This window comes from Scyliorhinus canicula, chromosome 2, assembly GCF_902713615.1.
Source record: "Scyliorhinus canicula chromosome 2, sScyCan1.1, whole genome shotgun sequence".
Taxonomy (NCBI): domain Eukaryota; kingdom Metazoa; phylum Chordata; class Chondrichthyes; order Carcharhiniformes; family Scyliorhinidae; genus Scyliorhinus; species Scyliorhinus canicula.
In genome coordinates, this window is record NC_052147.1 from 231,823,256 (window position 1) to 231,842,097 (window position 18,842).

The window sequence follows — 18,842 nt, forward strand, 5'->3', positions numbered from 1 at the left end:
GTCTGTCTGTCAAATTAAGAGATAAAAGTTTTTGTGTAATTTTGTTTTTGTCCATAACCTGGCTTGCCAATTATGCCTCTAACATTCATTAGATTAACACAGTTTTTAAAAAGTCATTATGTCCCTGACTAGCTGTTACCATGGAAACGTATCTTGTCCAGGCCTGGAAAGGCATGCGAGTCTCATTTCACTGGCCTTGAATTGTAGCAACTTGAAAAATGTGAGAATTGTGTGTCTTATCTGATCAGTTCCCAAGCAGTCAGTTTTCCTTACTGTCACGGTTAATATATGACTTTAAATTTTGTTAATATGATTTATTTTAATAATTTCTTCCTTTAAACCTTCTTTACCTTTTTTAAAAGATTGGTTTCTATTACTGATCTCACAAAGACTATCCCTGTCCCGGCCTAAGGATGTTGAGGGTATGTCAGTTTAGAGTCAGTAGTGCCCAGAATGTTGTCCAGAGGTAGTGTTTGTAATACCACACGCCTCAGTTCGGGTATGAGAGGCTTTTGCCATTATACTGGGTCGCAGATGACACATGGGGAGGCACCTGCAGCCTAATGATGGTGAAAAGATAGTGTTGGGGCATTGGAGAGTTCTGGGGAAGAATGTGCTATAAGTCTCACTGGTCAGGATGCCTCAAGATGGGACGGGATAAGGCCCACCTGGGCATAGGTACATACACCTCCAAAAATTCAGGGGACAACACAGAATTTCCACTAAGAGCATAAAGGGCTCGAGGTTGGAGGGGAAGGATTGACAGTAGTTGGAAGCAGAGAAACCTGGAAATTGAGCTCCAGACCAATGGAGGGATTTGCACTGTTAAACAGGGAGGGTTCCATCTGGTCTGGGAGTGAGACCTCAGCCATCATCCAATCTGAAGTAATGGCACAGAACAAAATTTCACTGGGCAGCACGACAGCATTGTGGATAGCACAATTGCTTCACAGCTCCAGGGTCCCAGGTTTGATTCCGGCTTGGGTCACTGTCTGTGCGGAGTCTGCACATCCTCCCCGTGTGTGCGTGGGTTTCCTCCGGGTGCTCCGGTTTCCTCCCACAGTCCAAAGATGTGCAGGTTAGGTGGATTGGCCATGATAAATTTCCCTTAGTGTCCAAAATTGCCCTTAGTATTGGGTGGGGTTACTGGGTTATGGGGATAGGGTGGAGGTGTTGACCTTGGGTAGGGTGCTCTTTCCAGGAGCCGGTGCAGACTCGATGGGCCGAATGGCCTCCTTCTGCATTGTAAATTCTCTGAAAAATTAAAATGATGTAAGGCTGTAATGGTGAGGGCTCTGAGGGCCGATTGAAGGACTATTACTGGGAGGTTGATTGACAGGGCACCCAATTGAATTGTCTTTCCCCAAATGAGGGGAGATGCACATCTGAAAGGCTCCAGCGGCAATACAGGAAATCAGGAGAGCTAAACACTTGAGGTGCATTCACATGAGACAAATCCCCATTCCTGGCACTAATCAACGCGTTTGATAAGGTTCCCCACGGTAGGCTATTGCAGAAAATAAGGAAGTATGGAATTGAAGGTGATTTAGCGGTTTGGATCAGTAATTGGCTAGCTGAAAGAAGACAGAGGGTGGTGGTTGATGGCAAATGTTCATCCTGGAGTTCAGTTACTAGTGGTGTACCGCAAGGATCTGTTTTGGGGCCACTGCTGTTTGTCATTTTTATAAATGACCTGGAAGAGGGTGTAGAAGGATGGGTTAGTAAATTTGCAGACGACACGAAGGTCGGTGGAGTTGTGGATAGTGCTGAAGGATGTTATAGGATACAGAGGGACATAGATAAGCTGCAGAGCTGGGCTGAGAGGTGGCAGATGGAGTTTAATGCGGAAAAGTGTGAGGTGGTTCACTTTGGAAGGAGTAACAGGAATGCAGAGTACTGGGCTAATGGCAAGATTCTTGGTAGTGTAGATGAACAGAGAGATCTCGGCATCCAGGTACATAAATCCCTGAAAGTTGCCACCCAGGTTAATAGGGCTGTTAAGAAGGCATATGGTGTGCTGGCCTTTATAAGCAGGGGGATTGAGTTTCGGAACCACAAGGTCATGCTGCAGCTGTACATAACTCTGGTGCGGCCGCACCTGGAGTACTGCGTGCAGTTCTGGTCACCACATTATAGGAAGGATGTGGAAGCTTTGGAAATGGTTCAGAGGAGATTTACTAGGATGTTGCCTGGTATGGAGGGAAGGTCTTACGAGGAAAGGCTCAGGGAATTGAGGTTGTTTTCATTAGAGAGGAGAAGGCTGAGAGGTGACTTAATAGAGACATATAAGATAGTCAGAGGGTTAGATAGGGTGGACAGTGAGAGTCTTTTTCCTCGGATGGTGATGACCAACACGAGGGGACATAGCTTTAAATTGAGGGGTGATAGATATAGGACAGATGTCAGAGGCAGTTTCTTTACTCGGAGAGTAGTAGGGGTGTGGAACGCCCTGCCTGCAACAGTAGTAGACTCGCCAACTTTAAGGGCATTTAAGTGGTCACTGGATAGACATATGGATGAAAATGGAATAGTGTAGGTCAGATAGGCTTCAGATGGTTTCACAGGTCGGCGCAACATCGAGGGCCGAAGGGCCCGTACTGCGCTGTAGTGTTCTATGTTCTAACCCCTTGTGCCTAGCACTGAAATTCTCCAGAACTGAAGCAAAGCACGGGTCTATTGGGCAGCTGGACAAGTTGGAGCTGCATCTTAAATGCAGGAGTTCAGAATACAGTCACTGACAGCTGACCAGATGAGAAGCCTCAGAACCCCTCATCAAATAATCACACGTCCATACAAAACATTTGCCCTTCTGTCTTTTCCAAAGAGTTTAGTCTGAGTGTGCAGTGAATGAAAATCCCAGTCACAGACCAGAAAGCTGACACATTCAAGCACCGGGCCAAAGCAATGTTTTATAGCAGTGGTTGATATTGAAGGAAGGGCGGACCACTTTGAAAGGTACCATGCACTGGCTAGGGTTACAGTGGCAATTAAGTGCCAACACTGGACTCAAGACCATGAACCGACACTGGTCATCGAAGAAAATAGGACATTTGAAGACTTATGCCTCACTCGTGTTTTTCTCATTTAAGCTGCAGAGGGGACACCTTCAGCAAGATGAATGCTGGATTTATTGCTGCCTGCATCATTCAATGCTGGCAGGAGAGAAGATGGAGAAGATTGTGACAGAGGCACCAGGCTCACCAGAGGGTTGAGCTTCACCCTTAATGGCAAGGGGCAGCAGGGCCTCCTCTGGATGCAGAGAATGAGGTGACGCTCAAGACTGAAGATTCATGTCTTTTCTGCAGACAAGCAACAGGCAGTGCCACCAATGCCTCCACATGCACAGAGATCTGTTGGCGCTCATCTGCCACATTCTGCAAGATTTGACGCCATGTGGACTGGGATAACATCCATTGCCAGTTGCTGTGAAAATCAGTGCCATCTTTACTCATCACTGGCTCTTTCCAAGGCTCCAATGCGCCAACTCTCAAGCTTCCATGCGCAAGTGCATATAGGAGGTAACAGACATGCTGTTTCCCAAGGCCTACGTTTACATTAACTTTGATAGCGATAATGTGTGGCACGGAGGCTCAGTGGTTAGCACTGCTGCCTCACGGCGCTGAGGACCCGGGTTTGACCCTGGCCCCGGGTCACTGTCCATGAGGAGTTTGCACATTCTCCCTGTGTCTGTGTTGGTCTCACCCCCACAACCCAAAAAGATGTGCAGGGTAGGTAAATTGCCCCTTAATTGGAAAAGATAGAATTGGATACACTAAATTTATAAATTTATTTTAAAAGAAGAAAAGAATCTTTGATTGCGTTCCACAAGTTCAGGGTGCTATCGACTCTACTGGTGTGACTACAAAAGCTTCCTGGCAACAATTACTCCGAGACATAAATAGGAAAGGCTTCCATTTTGGTCAATGTCCTGCTGGTTTGTAACCACAACAAACAAATCCTGCAAGTTTGCACCAGAAATTGCCATGATTGGGGTGGCGCAGTGGCATGTTGCTGTCTTATGGTGCTGAGGACCCTGGGTTGATCCTGGCCCCGGGTCACATGCCTATGTGGCGTTTGCCCATTTTACCCGTGACTGCGTGGGTCTCACCCCCACAACCCAAAGATGTGCAGGGTAGGTGGATTTGCCATGCTAAATTGCCCTTAATTTGAAAAATTAAAAAAAAAAATTGCCATGAGTAGGTTGTCGAACCCAGACATATTTGAGGGAACACACAGGATCCAGGGTTGGCCCCTCGGTGACAAAGGGTACCGCCAAAGACATGTCTAATGCCCATATGGAGGCCACAAAAATCCAGCTTAGCCTAAGTCAACAAAGCCCATACAGTTACCCAAACATTAGTGGAGCAGCCAATTAGCATGTTAAAGATGCAATTCTGATGCCTCAACTGATCTGGCGGAGCACTTCAATACATTCCCTCGATAACCTCATGGATCATTGTGGCTTGATGCATGCTGCACAATTCGGCACTGCAAAGTGGAGAGGAGCTGCATGTCTCCTCCAATGAGGACACTCAAAGCGATAAAGTTGAGGAAATCAAGGCTGCAGGGGAAGACACTATTGCACGGAACTGATGAGGCAGGTTTGCATCTGAGACCGTCATTGTCACCATATTTCACAAGGAGGATGACGATTAAAAGTGGACAACTACCCTTCATCATGGACCCAAATGAACATCAGCCTGATTCTCCCTCTTTCAACCACCCACTTCAATTGGAGTGAGAGAGCATTTAAACATCAGGCTCACATTGTCCTGGTGCTTTGAAGGATGATGAGGCTTCAGGAGCAAGTGCCCTGGCTGACATAAGGTCGTAACTGTAGAAGGGCACCCCAGCCGCTGACATCAGAAGGTGCTGCCTCTTCAAGCATCTCTCCAACATCTCAATTGTCACAGGAGCTGAGTAAAGGCAGGAGCAGCTGTATAATCCTGAGTGCGCACTGTGTCTGGCAAAGCACCTTAATGAGATCCAGGACAATAATGTGCCGTGAGAGGCAGAGCTCTGGCACGTTGAGTTAGGAATGCGGTTACACTTAAGGGTGAGCTTATCAGGTGTACACTTGGAAAATGAGCAACGGTCAAAGCAGATTATGCGAGCTGTGTTTTTTGGCTCATTGAAAACCCCGTTGTATGACAGAGAGAACATGTGGTTCTAGTATATATGAAGCTTCTCAACGTATTTCATCGTTTTTTTTCCTTGCACTCTCGATCTTCACTTTCAACAATCCGGAAGAAATAGCTGAACATCTGAACCTCAAACTTACACCGCCAAGATCTAACATGACATGACCCAGTAGAGCGAGAGAAGGAGCTCCCTTCCACCATCACACTTCACTTTAAGGACAAGGCATAACTGATGCCAGAAACAATCTGAGAATGGGGACACAGTGTGGTCAGTTGGAAACAGAAAATTAACCAATGGCACATGAGAGCAACACCTGGGATAAGTGAGGGGAGGAACCATAGTGTCACACCGGATTGTCAGCAACACAGCTAATCATAAAGAGGAGGCATACAAAAGATTTGTAATATAGGTATGATTCTATTTACATTTTTGGACACTATACATCTTTTAACACCCATGCCATCGATATGATCTCAAAAGTCTATTGTCTTCCTGACCCGACCACTATGTTTTGGTGCTTCCCCAACGTCCAAAGTGGAGGTGGAGGCAGCTTGCTGACTGCTATGCTCTGTTGTCTGTCATGACTTTGGTGGCCATCTTCTGGAGGACCAAGACTTGAAGGGTCCTAGCCTGTTTTGGGTCTCCTGCTCTGGTGCAGGTACACGCTCCGAGGCCTGTGGAGCTGAATCTAATTGGGTTGGGATTGGCTGAACACTGCCAGAGTCAGCTGGGTGGATGGCGATGGGGTTTACAGCTGTTAGTCCACATCCCTAATGGTGCCCAAGAGGCCTCAGCTGACTCCCTGAGGAGAAGGTGAAGCTGGAGTCAGATTGAGTTGGACTGTCCTCTTGCGTAGCTACATAAATGTATGCCATCATGCCTACACTGATGAAGTGCAGCTCTCACCGCAGTGCAGGTCCTAAGTCCTGGACCAAGGTTTCCATGGCGGCTTCATCCTACCAGTGTTGACGTTGTTGCATTGGCATGCTGGAACGATTAACTCAGACTGAAGGTGAATGGACTCCTCCATTGTGCATTGATATCTGAGGAACGCGGTTGACTTTCCTTTCTGGTGTTCCGGTGACTTACTGCAGCTCCAACAGCTTAGGTAAGACCGATTCCGGAGACTTATCATTTGACTTGCATGCAGCAGGATCCTGGCCTCCAGCAGTCCCCAGAATTCCAACAGGTTTGGATGTCCCTGCCTCTGCCTGTTGTGTACCAGGTTGAATGCTGTCCTCGACAGATTCTGACCCCCGAGCCTACCTTAGAACTAGGTCCCACCAGGGTGCTTGTGTCTCTGGGCTAGTGGAGGTTATGGGTGAGAGCTGTGGTTGGTCTTCAGCAGTACTGTCACCTGGCTCCTCGTCTAAGGTGTCGTTGGAGCTTGAGCTGAGGGCCTAGCTGGTTGAGGGCCTCGGGTGCTTGGCACAAATCCCCAAGAAAGAAAGTGGAAATGGCAGGAAACACGAAGAATGGTCAATTCACTCAGTATGGCTTTCGAAGGGATGAGTTGGTGCAGGATCCTCTCTTGGGTGATTGTTGCCAACGTCATTGTCACCGCAAAAATGGCCCACATGTCTCCAGTCAGCGTGATGGCTCAGTTCTCGTAGGGAGTGAGACTTTGATCTCCATAACTCCACCCCCAGTCTGAGACCTCTCCCTCCAATTGTTTGGCCGCTTGTCCTGCATAAAGTCAGATGGAGAGGATGTGAGCAGAACACGTGTCAGGGCAGACAATAAGAATGCCAGACATGTGTAGGTGCTGCATGGAGCCGTGGACGGGATGAGGACACAAACTGCACTAGATATGAGGCCAGATGGAGATGTGAAGGTGTGTTAAAGAGTGGCTGATAAGGTCCCTTGTCTGGCAGCTTGTGAGATGCCAGTGAATGTCTGATGGGCTGGGGAGTGAGAGTTAAGAGTGATGAAGTGATTGACTCACACTGGCAGAATGGAGGAGATCATTTATCCTCATTCTGGCTGATGTTCTCTATGCAGCATTGGCACTGGCAGCCTTTGCTACTGTCTTACAAGCCAGAGTGGTAATGTTGGTGGGCCTCCTGCAGCCCAAGCGGGAGTAGAGAATGTTGCACTGAGCCTTTAGGGTGTCCAGTCGATGGCCCAGGGAGGCATCATTGAACTTGGGGGCTGCCATCTTCATAGCCTTTGGGATCATGGATTCAGTGGAGCAGTCCTGCACTACATGCAGCGACACCGCTGTGTGTGGATGTCTTTAAATATTGTGCCTGGAATGAGGTATCAGTGAGCAGATGGTGGGGTGGGTAAATCAGAGGCTACCCGCCTGTGATGCGTTGTTTTTCCTGTGCGTGTAATTAATGAGGTGGGGAGAAGATGGTATGAAAACCCATCATTGCAACTGCCAGGAAAAATGCTAATTTTCAACACCCGTTGCCCTCTTTTACCATTCCTTATTCTATCTCACTGCGCACTCTGCAACTGTAATCACTAGCCTCTTCTCGCTCTCTGTTTTCTTTTTAAACCAGAAGTTAACGCTTTTTCTTCTCTTCATTGCAGGTGCTGAAAATGAGGCTGCCCGTTGGTCAGTGAAGAGGAGGCCAGCCTTAAAGGCTGACACAAATTCACCCTCACAAGCACCAGTTCAGATATTGGTGACAGACATGCTTTAAAGGCGAGGCTAAAGAAGCGGTCTTCATGTGGTGAATTGTCAGTCGGAGATGTGCAGGAGCTGGGTGGAAGATAGGGTGTCACAGCTGACATCTTAATGAAAGCTCTGCTACAGAAGGCTCAGACCAACTTTGGTGGCCCATACTATCAAAGGAGGTTGATGGCCATTATTATTATGAATTCATGGATGTGACATCGCTGGCTGGACTAGCAATTTTGCCCATCTCTGATTGCCCTTGAGAACCACAGAATTTTCAAATGTTTACATCAGTTATTTCTGAAGACGGTGGTGAGCCGCCTTCCTGAATCTTCGCAGCTCATGTCGTGTAGATACATCCACAGGGTTGTTAGGAAGAGAGTTCCGGGATTCTGACCTTGCAAATTATACCAGAAAAGGCTTGGTGCGGTAGACAGCCAACCAGCTAGCTGGTGAATAATGGGGGCGATTTTGAGCCTGTACTCTCCACCCATGAGAAACTTGGCACGGGCTCAAAATCCAGATAGAATTGAAAAACTTAGGGCGCGATTCTCCGCAAATGCGGTGAGTCGTAAAGGCTGCCGTGAAACTGGCCGTGTTTCACGGCAGCCTTCGCGCCCCCTCCCGGGACCGATTCTCCCTTCCGGGCGAGGCTAGCAGCGGGGCCTCGTGAAGCACGGCATCGCGGGCTTAGCGACCGTCGCTAAGTCCGCGCGCCAAGCGTCACGCCGGCTGACGCGCACAATGACGTCAGCCGCGCATGCGCGGATTGGACGGCTCCAATCCGCGCATGCGCGGGGCCGTCATCTCCCTCGGCCGCACCGCGGTCTGATCCTGCGGGGCGGCGGAGGGAGAAAGAGTGCGTCCGTTATGGACGCACTGCCCGCGATCGGTGCCCACCGATCGCGGGCCCATGCCCCCCTTGGCACGGCTGTGGTACTGGCCCTGGATGCCCAGAAGGGGCATGTTGCGGCCGTTTTTACGACGGCAGCAAGCAGGTGTGTTTGCTGCCATAAAAACGGCCGTAAAGGCCTGGGAACTCAGCCCATCGGCCTGGGGAGAATCGCTGTTCGCCCTAAAAAACGGCGAGCAGCGATTCGTGTCGTGGGGCGGCCGTGGGGGGGGGAGAATAGCGGGACGGCGTGAAAAATGTCGGGGACGCCTTCCCGCTATTCTCCGACTCGTCGTGGGCAGCGGAGAATCGTGCCCTAAATTCTCTCTGGTGTGATTTGGTTTTGGAATTTTTACCTACCCACCCCCTCTTGTGGATGAGTGCGAATTGCACCGTGGGAGTCCGGGAACCTTGGTCGGGGTTCTGCAAAACTGTGGCTAAGTGTTGACGCCAACATAAACACTGGAGTGTTTCACACCGGGTCAACGGGCCTCTTGGCCCAGCGATTCTGGAGCCCACAGGGGGCCAGCACAGCGCCGATACGCACCCCTGCACTGTCCGCCACAGGTCCTTAACTCTACCTATAGTATTTCTAAGACCTGAGTACGGAAATCCTTACTTTCCGCTGTGGTAATTGTTCTCACACTTTTGTATTTTTCCTGTCCTATCTAAAAATCCCATAGGTAGGAAAATGTGGCACCCATATACACTAAACCTGTAGCCAAGTCTACAATGGTTACTACACCTTTAATCTGACTTCATGCTTCTAACTTACTTTATTTCTACTTCCATTCAAATACCAAAACATTGGCTGGAACTTTCCAGGAGCAGCAGGAGTCTTGCTGCCTAGGACACCACTTCAGCGGTTGGCAGGACCTAGCCGAATATTACAGGTAGTAACCAATTAAATGCTGTTACCAGGTCTTCTGTCGAATAAAAGGTGCTGGCAGCTTAGCAGTGCAATCAGGGGTGGTGGCTGCTGCTGGGGTTGCATGTGGAGGGCATCAATGGACGTGTGCCCATAAAAGACGTTAAGTGGAGTCTGGGGCACCAGGCCAGTCAAAAGGTTGCACCGATTGGGTGAGACAGTCACTGAAGGCAGATGTACCGATGCCATTGAGGCACCATTGCTGCCAGGGGTCCCCTTTGTGGGCCAACACCCACCCAATCCCCTGGGAAGCTACCAAGGTTTACCATACCTGCCTGGCACTGTGGCAGCAGTGCTAACCACTCCATGTTCAGTTCCAGCCTTGGGTGTCTGTGGAATTTGCACATTCTTCCCGAGATTGCGTGGGTTTCCTCCGGGATTGGGCCTAGGTAGGGTCCTCTTTCAGAGGGTTTTGGAGACTTGATGGGCCAAATGGCCTCCTTCAGCACTGTAGGGATTCTATAGAAAGGAAATAGCTAAAATTAAATGGTGCAAGCTACCAACTGTCTGATTGTGGCGCCATGGTGGCACAGTGCTTCGCACTGCTGCCTCACAACGCCAGAGACCCAGGTTCAATTCCAGCCTTTGCACAAACCCCTAGCAGCGAGGGTGCATAAATTAGAAGTGTAATGGAATATTCTCCACTTGCTTGGATGAGTGCAGCTCCAACAACATCTAAGAAGCTTAACACCATCCAGTAAGGGCGGCACGGTGGCACAGTGGTTAGCATTGCTGCCTATGGCGCTGAGGACCCGGGTTCAAATCCCGGCCCTGGGTCACTGTCTGTGAGGAGTTTGCACATTCTCCCCGTGTCTGCGTGGGTTTCACCCCCACAACCCAAAGATGGTTAGGTGGATTGGCCACATTAAATTGCCCCTTAATTTGAAAAAATTAATTGGATATTCTAAATTTATTTTTAAAAAAACACCATCCAGTACAAAGCAAACATTCACTCCCTCCCCCGCGGAAGCACTGTAACAGCAGTGTGTATTATCTATGAGATGGACTGCAGGAACTTAGAAAGGTTCCTGAAACAGCACCTTACAAACCCACAACCTCTACCACCTATAAGGACAAGGGCAACAGATGCATGTAAACACCAAGATGCTCTCCAAGCCACTCATCATTCTGACTTGGAAATATATTGCCGTTCCTTCACTGTCGCTATGTCAAAATCCTGGAATTCCCTTCCTAACAGCACTATCGGTGTACCTATACCACACGGGCTACAGCGGTTCAAGAAGGCAGCTCGTCACCACCTTCTCAACGGTAAGTAGGGATGGGCAACAAATGCTGGCCTAGCCAACAGTGCCCACATCCTGTGAACAAATAAGAAAATGTAGATCAATTTACTGACATGAATATCAGGCTCTTGTCAATCCAGAGATTGAGGGTTATTGTAACTGTAGTTCAATGCCCTTGATGGATTTTCTCCTGCCTAAAAGGATTATTATTAATTCTTGTCATGTTTTAGACGAGTTCTCTGAAAGCTAATGACTATATATCTTGCTCCTATATTTCAGTCACATAACACAGAATTCACGGAGAAAAGAAAGTGAGGTTTTAGAGAAGCAAACAACCACAGAGAAGTTTTATCTGAATGAAGTGCAATCATTAAGAGCAAAGATGAAAGAATCAGAAGATCGGTGTAATGGTACGTACTCAAACACATAAGCGATAGTAGTATTGTAAGTAATTCCAATTTACTAAAGTAAGTTTGAGAAATTAATTAAATGGTAGTAAACTTTTCATACAACCTTGTATTTGCCACATGTTCCTTAATTTTAAAACATCTGAACAGCTTGTGTAAGTAATGCTCAGGCACCATTTTAACTTTGGATAACCACCTAAAATAATTTTAGCAATGTAGTTTTAGGTTGAATTGAGCAAATAGTTTTGATATTGCTGTTATTATCAAAACAGGCTGTCTCTCTTATATTTTTTCATTGGGACTACCCAGTTCAAAACAGTATACTGGTTGTTGCTAGCTACATATCAAGGTGAAAATGTGACTTGATACATTGACAAGTACCTTTCTAAGTCTGACACCTGGACTATTTTTAGTGGCTGAACTGAAGCAGAAAGAATCTGCAGAAACCAGAAATCGTGAAGAAGCAGAACTCCAACACAAATTGCATCTGCTGTCGCAGGAGAAGGAAGAACTTCTGGAACTTTCCATGCAGCGAGGGAAAATTATACAGGTAGATTAAGTTGAAATATATAACAGAATATCAAATTAAATACAGAAAAAAAATGACTTCTAATATGTTATTAACAGTTCTTTTTTTTTAACAAACAATTTTATTGAGGTATTTTTCGGCATTGTAAAACAGTTACAGATAACAAAAAAAAGGCAAAAATGTGCAAACATCAAAGTAAAATCAATACTTCAATCAAACCATACTGCACAAGCCCGCTCCTCCCCCATAGACATTACCCGCCTATTTATCCCTCCTACTCTACTCTAATCTCCCCCCCCCCAGCTGACGTCCACTCTCGCGCGAAGAAGTCGATGAATGGTTGCCACCTTCGGGCGAACCCCTGTACAGATCCCCTCAAGGCGAACTTAATTTTTTCCATACCCAGAAAACTTGACATGTCCGAAAGCCATAATTCGGTCTTCGGGGGTTTTGAGTCCCTCCATGCCAGCAATATTCGCCGCCAGGCTATTAGGGAAGCAAAGGCCAAAACATCGGCCTCTTTCTCGCCCTGGACTCCCGGGTCTTTCGAAATCCCCAAAATTGCCACCCCTGGACTCATCACCACCCTTGTTTTTAGCACCCGGGACATGATCCCCACAAATCCCTCCCAGTACCCCCTAAGTTTAGGACATGCCCAAAACATGTGAACGTGGTTCGCTGGTCCTCCCGCGCATCTAGCTCACTTATCCTCTACCCCAAAGTATTTGCTCATCCGAGCTACCGTCATGTGGGCCCGGTGAACAACCTTAAATTAAATCAGGCCGAGCCTGGCACATGTTGCGGTTGAGTTTACCCTACTCAGGGCTTCTGCCCAGAGCCCGTCCTCCATCTCCCTGCCAAGCTCCCCCTCCCATTTGAGTTTCAGTTCCTCCGTCTGGGACTCTTCCCCCCTTCATGAGCACCTTGTAAATATCCGAGACGCTACCCTCTCCTCCTTCTCTGCTAAAGACTATTCTGTCTTGGATCCCTATTGGCGGGAGGCGTGGGAAGGATGGGACCTATCTGCGGACAAAGTCCCGCATCTGCAAGTACCTAAAGTCATTACCCCTTACCAGCCCAAATTTCTCCTCCAAGCCCCTCAAACTCGCAAAGCTCCCCTCCAGGAACATATCGCTCACCGCCGCCATGTTCGAAACCCTCCATCCATGTTCCCAGGGGAAAATCGATGATTATCACATATTGGAGCCCAGACAGACGTACCCACCACCCCTACATGCCTCCTCCACTGGCCCCATATCCGCAGGGCCGCCCCCACTACCGGGCTGGTGGAGTACCTGGCCGGCGACAGCGGTAGGGGAGCCGTGACCAGGGCTGCCAAACTGGTGCCCCTGCACGAAGCCGCCTCCACCCGCTCCCAGATAGACCCCGTACCCACCATCCACTTCCTTATCATGGCTATGTTAGCCGCCCAGTAGTAGTTGATCAGACTCGGCAATGCCAGCCCTCCCACGCTGCGGCTCCTTTCAAGCATCGCCTTCTTCACCCGCGGGGATTTTCCCGCCCAGACAAAGCTCATGATGATTTTGCCAGTCCTTTTGAAGAAGGACCGTGGGATAAAGATCAGGAGGGTTTTAACAGTTCTGAATACAACCCTTGTATGGGAGAAACAAATAGCTTAAACTGCTTAAAATTGAAAAATGAATATACAATTATTTATGTACTGTCCTGTAGAACTATAAAACTCTGCAACTGTCCTTTCCATGCAGCACGGTAGCATTGTGGATAGCACAATTGCTACACAGCTCCAGGGTCCCAGGTTTGATTCCGGCTTGGGTCACTGTCTGTGCGGAGTCTGCACATCCTCCCCGTGTGTGCGTGGGTTTCCTCCGGGTGCTCCGGTTTCCTACCACAGTCCAAATATGTGCAGGTTAGATGGATTGGCCAGATAAATTGCCCTTAGTGTTCAACATTGCCCTTAGTATTCAAAATTGCCTTTAGTGTTGGGTGGAGTTACTGGGTTATGGGGATAGGGTGGAGGTGTTGACCTTGGGTAGGGTGCTCTTTCCAAGAGCTGGTGCAGACTCGATGGGCTGAATGGCCTCCTTCTGCACTCTAAATTCTATGAATTGTATGATAATCTATGAAGTTAGAAACCTATGAATCAGCAGCAAAAAACTCGTCCTTGTGCCAGTTAACAGACGTTTTCTCTGTCTCAGCACTCTTCATCAAGGTATTCCTGTCTCTTCACAACAGCTTTCCTTTCTTGATCTCCTGGGCAAGCTTTCCTTCTCATTCAAGCCATCACAATGTCTCATTTTCTCTCTCTCGAACCCCATCATCTAGGTGCCCAAGATATTCTTTTTCTTTCATTTCACCCAAATTATTTTTTTCCTTTTCCTCCTCCAGACACGAGGCATTTTAAAAAAAACTTTTTTATTTCCCAGGTGTTCTGAAGTTCACTCATCAGAGATGGATTCCTGCTCGTCTGCAGAATAGGGCTAACTTTGATCACGTAGCAGTTCTCAAATTTTTTGTAGCTGAGCCCCACCATTTCAGATGTTCCAGGCCTAGGGTATGAAATTGTGTGTATTTTATAAGTGGTTCTTGTTGATCTGGAGAGATACGTGGATACAACATGGAGCTTGGAGAGGGGCAACATGGAGCTTGGAGAGGGGCAACATGGAGAGGGGCTGTTTAGCTCACGGGACTAATCGCTGGCTTTGAAAGCAGACCAAGGCAAGCCAACAGCACGGTTCAATTCCCATAACAGCCTCCCCGAACAGGCGCCGGAATGTGGCGACTAGGGGCTTTTCACAGTAACTTAATTTGAAGCCTACTCGTGACAATAAGCGATTTTCATTTCATTTTTACTTGTCATTGGAAGAAGTCTAATTTCTGCATCATTGTGACTTTGTGAAACATAGGAAAAACAAAAGGATATTCAGCAACTTGAGGAGAAATTAAGATTAACAGAAAAAGCAAAAAAAGATGCAGAAGAAAGGTGAGGAAGAGGAAAATAAACGGTTGCATGTGACACCGAACATTGATTGATAATAGATTTTTCTGAACTTTTCATGCAATTTTACACTGATTACAGACTGCAATAGTTCTCATTTGCTTATACCTATACGTATACATTTGCAGAAGCATGCATTGATAAATCAGTTGGTATTCTGTACTCACAAATATATAATAATAGACTTCATGGGCAAAATTTAACACCCAAAAAATTCTGTTTTGAGTGCGTATAGCGGGATCATTCTCAGCGCTAACAACCCCCTAGCAAATCATAGAATTTAAAGTGCAGAAGGAGGCCATTCAGCCCATCGAGTCTGTACCAGCCCTTGGAAAGCAGCCTACCCAAGCTCCCCCCATCCCCGTAACCCAGCATCCCCACCCAACCTTTTTTGGACAATAAGCGCAATTTAGCCTGGCCAATCCACCTAAGTTGCACATCTTTGGACTGTGGGAGGAAACCACAGCACCCAGAGGAAACCCACGCAGACACTGGGTGAATGTGCAGGCTACGCACAGACAGTGACTCAAGCCAGTGACCCAAGTTGGGAATCGAACCTGTGACCCTGAAGCTGAGAAGCAACTGTGCTAACCACTGTGCTACCATGCTGCCCGCTATGGGACTCTTCATTTTTTTGGCCTCAGAGAGGAACACCCCACCAAGGCCACACTTACCTCACTTCCTGCACTGATGAGCTCAGCTGTCCCCGAGCCCCTACCCACCCCACCACTTTAAGGGCAGGGCACCCCCAGGCCCAATTCCTAGCACAGGCAACCTGGCACCCAGGCACCTTGGCAGTGCCAGACTGGCAGTGCCACCCAGGTACCCTGGCAATGCCAGAGTGGCCCGAATGGTTCATTTAAATATGTTAATCTGGATCTCGCCCAGTGAGGGTGAGATCTCAATCGCGACATCTCAAGAGATCTCATTAGATCTTGCGGAGCATTCCTAGCATTGCAAATCTCCCGAGAATCCTCTCATGTGACTGCAGCAAGACATCCTTGCTCCTGTTTGAATCCTCTCGCTATGAAGGACAACACACCATTTGCCTTCTTCACCTGCATGCTTACTTCAGCGACTGTATAATTGGGTTCCGCGCCGGGTGCCAGGCCGATTGCACGTTACCCGATTCGCTCCACCTGGCGCAATCTGGATCTTGCCCTCAATCTATTTCCCTTTCTGTAGATTGTCTGATCTGCTGATATTTCCAGAATTTTCAATTTTATTTCTCATATTACCAGCATCTGCATTATTTTGCTTTTGCATTCGTCCGAAAACAGTTGATTTATATTAAATGTCTTGGAGGAAGTACTCAATTTGAACAGTACCACTTGACTGACTACAGTCTACAAATTGCCAGAAGATTACAATCGTTAACCTATGCACCCACATTCTTTCAGAGATTGTCACACATTCTATCTTTTCCGACATATCTCAAGAAGTTGCTGTAAAAATTATCAAATCATTTTTAAACTTTGGGATAAACTGAAGGAGGTTCAACTACTTCAAAAATTAAGATCAAGAGAAAAAGCAAAGATGCAAAAAGTGAAGCAACAAACTGGAAAATCGAACCTATTTATTGGGAGGTCCAAAAATGTGTTAACTTAAGATTTTTAAATCTTAATATTTTTACCATGAAGCTATTATACTCTCGTGCCCTCATTCCCATTTGCTTTGAACAAAATTAAAGCAAAATAAGAAACTAGAGTAGGTTAATGACGGTGCATGCAATTACTAACATTTAAACATAGTTATGAATGTATATAATTTTCAGAATGCATATTTGCTGAATCTCACCACCAATTATACAATTCTCACAAGCTGATTAAGTTCCATAGCCAGGCGAGCAAAGACTTGGGCGGTTATGTCCACTCCTTATCTAAAGATGCTATAAAAGCTGGTCAATAAGGAATTAAGAGAAAATAGGAAAGTTTTACCTTCAAAGTAAAATTAAAATTTGTTAAGCACAGAAAGAAAATGGCATGCAATTACTTCAGTAGCAGTTACTCATCCATCATACAATTGCTTGTCTAAAAAGCTATTGTTGAGCCTTATTATGAGGCATTCCTTTGAAACATTGCTATCAATTTGTTTATGTAGAAATAGTTGTATTTCTGTTACACATTTAATTTACCAGGTGCTTTATATTTCAGGTTTCAAAATGAAACTGCAGCAGTAAATGCAAATGTCAAAGTCAAGGAGTTACAGCAACAGTATCACAAGTCTCAACAGGTTTATGCTGACTTGGAACGGGTAAACTCTGGCTATAAATCTGATCATTCTTCCTCTTATTTTTGTTACTTGTGCTATTGCATATTGTAAATAGCATGTGCCTTATACATTAAACTGTTATACTGTGAAAGTGAAAATGCCAATAAAAATATTTTAAAATATATATATATATATTCTTGAAAGAATTGGATTTCCTGCTCAGAGATGTATGACTACCACTCGGACAAATCATTAAGTGGTACACAAGAGTAACCAACCTACTATTTTAAAACATAAATGCGTCTGTCTTTCATTTCTAGTTTAACGCCCAACCTGTAAATCATATTAAGGGATTTGAATGTTAATTTAAAATGCTTTCATGTAAATAATACCACCCTATATAATATAGTCCTTCCATTCAGCTATCCCTTCTCGTTCCAAGGAGGCAGGAAAACCTTCAGCCAAAGATTTGCAAGGCGGTTGACTCACCCCTTAGATATTTTTGCCAGCCTCAGCCATTGTGTGCACTTCTGTTCTATCTCAGGCCTAAATCAGTACTGAGTAGTAACACATTACACAACACAGTATCTACTGCACCCAGTTTAGAAAATCAGAACGTCTATACTAACTATGTGCTATGGGTGAAGTTAAACAGGCAGGTGCAAGTTAAAGCTACATGTACTTAATTGTGGTCTCATAAATTCACTGCAGGAACACAATTTTGGTTACGGAATGACAAAACCTGGGCTGCAGGTGTGAATGTGTAGAAATCTGGAATGAAGAAAGAACTCTAGATTTACTGGATATTAAAATATTTCCCTGTATGGTCTACAAATTTTCATTACATCCTGCAAAACCATCCATGGTGCACCTTACTGTAGTCTGAATGTAAGCAGCTTATTATAGAATTACTCAAATTGTTATTTGCTAACCTCTTTTTTTTTCATTATAGGAATTTGAAGCTTTCAAAAAGCACAGCAATGACCTGCTAACAAAAGAGAAGGAATTGAATGCCAAACTACGTCATCTGATTGACTAATGCCAAATTTAACTATCAGTGCATTTTGCTTACTTTGGATTATGCACGAAATTGACCCTCTATACTCAGTTGAAAATAAAAGGACCATTTTAATTAACTACTTTTGAAATAGTTTATCTTGCCCATGTAATCGTTATCCATAACAGGTGAAATCAGTTTTGTCGTAAGCTTGTTTTTCCTGCACTTATAATAATAATAATCTTATTGTCAAAGTTGGCTGACATTAACACTGCAATGAAGTTACTGTGAAAAGACCATAGTCACCACATTCCGGCGCCTGTTCGGGTACATAGAGGGAGAATTCAGAATATCCAATTCACCCAACAGCACATCCTTTGGGGTTTGTGGGAGGAAAGCGAAGCACTCGGAGTAAACCCACGCAAAGGGGATGGGATTCTCCCATTCGGTGGCAGAGTGTCCAAGCCGTCGGAAACGCCATCGCTTTTCACAACATCGTGAACGGGCTGCTGGGAGTACCGATTCTGGCCCCTACAGAGGGCTAGCATGGCGCTGGAGCGGTTCCCACTGCTCCAGCCTCCCATCCCGGCGCAAACTGTGCGCCGCGCCAGGCCCCATCTGAGGTCACTCGGGGTCGGAGCTCCCCCCCACCCCGGGGTCGGAGTCCCCTCCCTCCCCCTCCAGCCCTCCTCCTCCCCCTTCCCCCACTCCCCATCATTCCCCCGCCTCTCCTCCCCTCCCTCCTTCCCCGCCCCCTTTCCCCTGCCTTCCTACCCCTACCCCCTCCCGCCATCCACCTCCCTCCCCGTCACCCCTCCCCTTCCTCCCCCCCAACCCTCTTCCTCCCCCCCACCCTCTTCCTCCCCCCACCCTCTTCCTTCCCCCCATC

General features: G+C 46.7%; 1 protein-coding gene across 1 annotated transcript in view; it reads left to right on the forward strand.

Annotated features, from left to right (window-relative positions):
- zgc:172182 (coiled-coil domain-containing protein 89) overlaps positions 1-18,092 on the forward strand; it is a 32,184-nt gene extending 14,092 nt beyond the window's left edge. The window contains exons 3-7 of the mRNA XM_038789775.1: positions 11,112-11,242; positions 11,653-11,789; positions 14,654-14,730; positions 16,899-16,998; positions 17,909-18,092. Of these exons, the coding sequence (XP_038645703.1) occupies positions 11,112-11,242; positions 11,653-11,789; positions 14,654-14,730; positions 16,899-16,998; positions 17,909-17,995 (532 nt within the window). The 3' untranslated portion in view covers positions 17,996-18,092. The remainder of the gene's footprint in view (positions 1-11,111; positions 11,243-11,652; positions 11,790-14,653; positions 14,731-16,898; positions 16,999-17,908) is intronic.
- Positions 18,093-18,842: the final 750 nt, after the last annotated feature.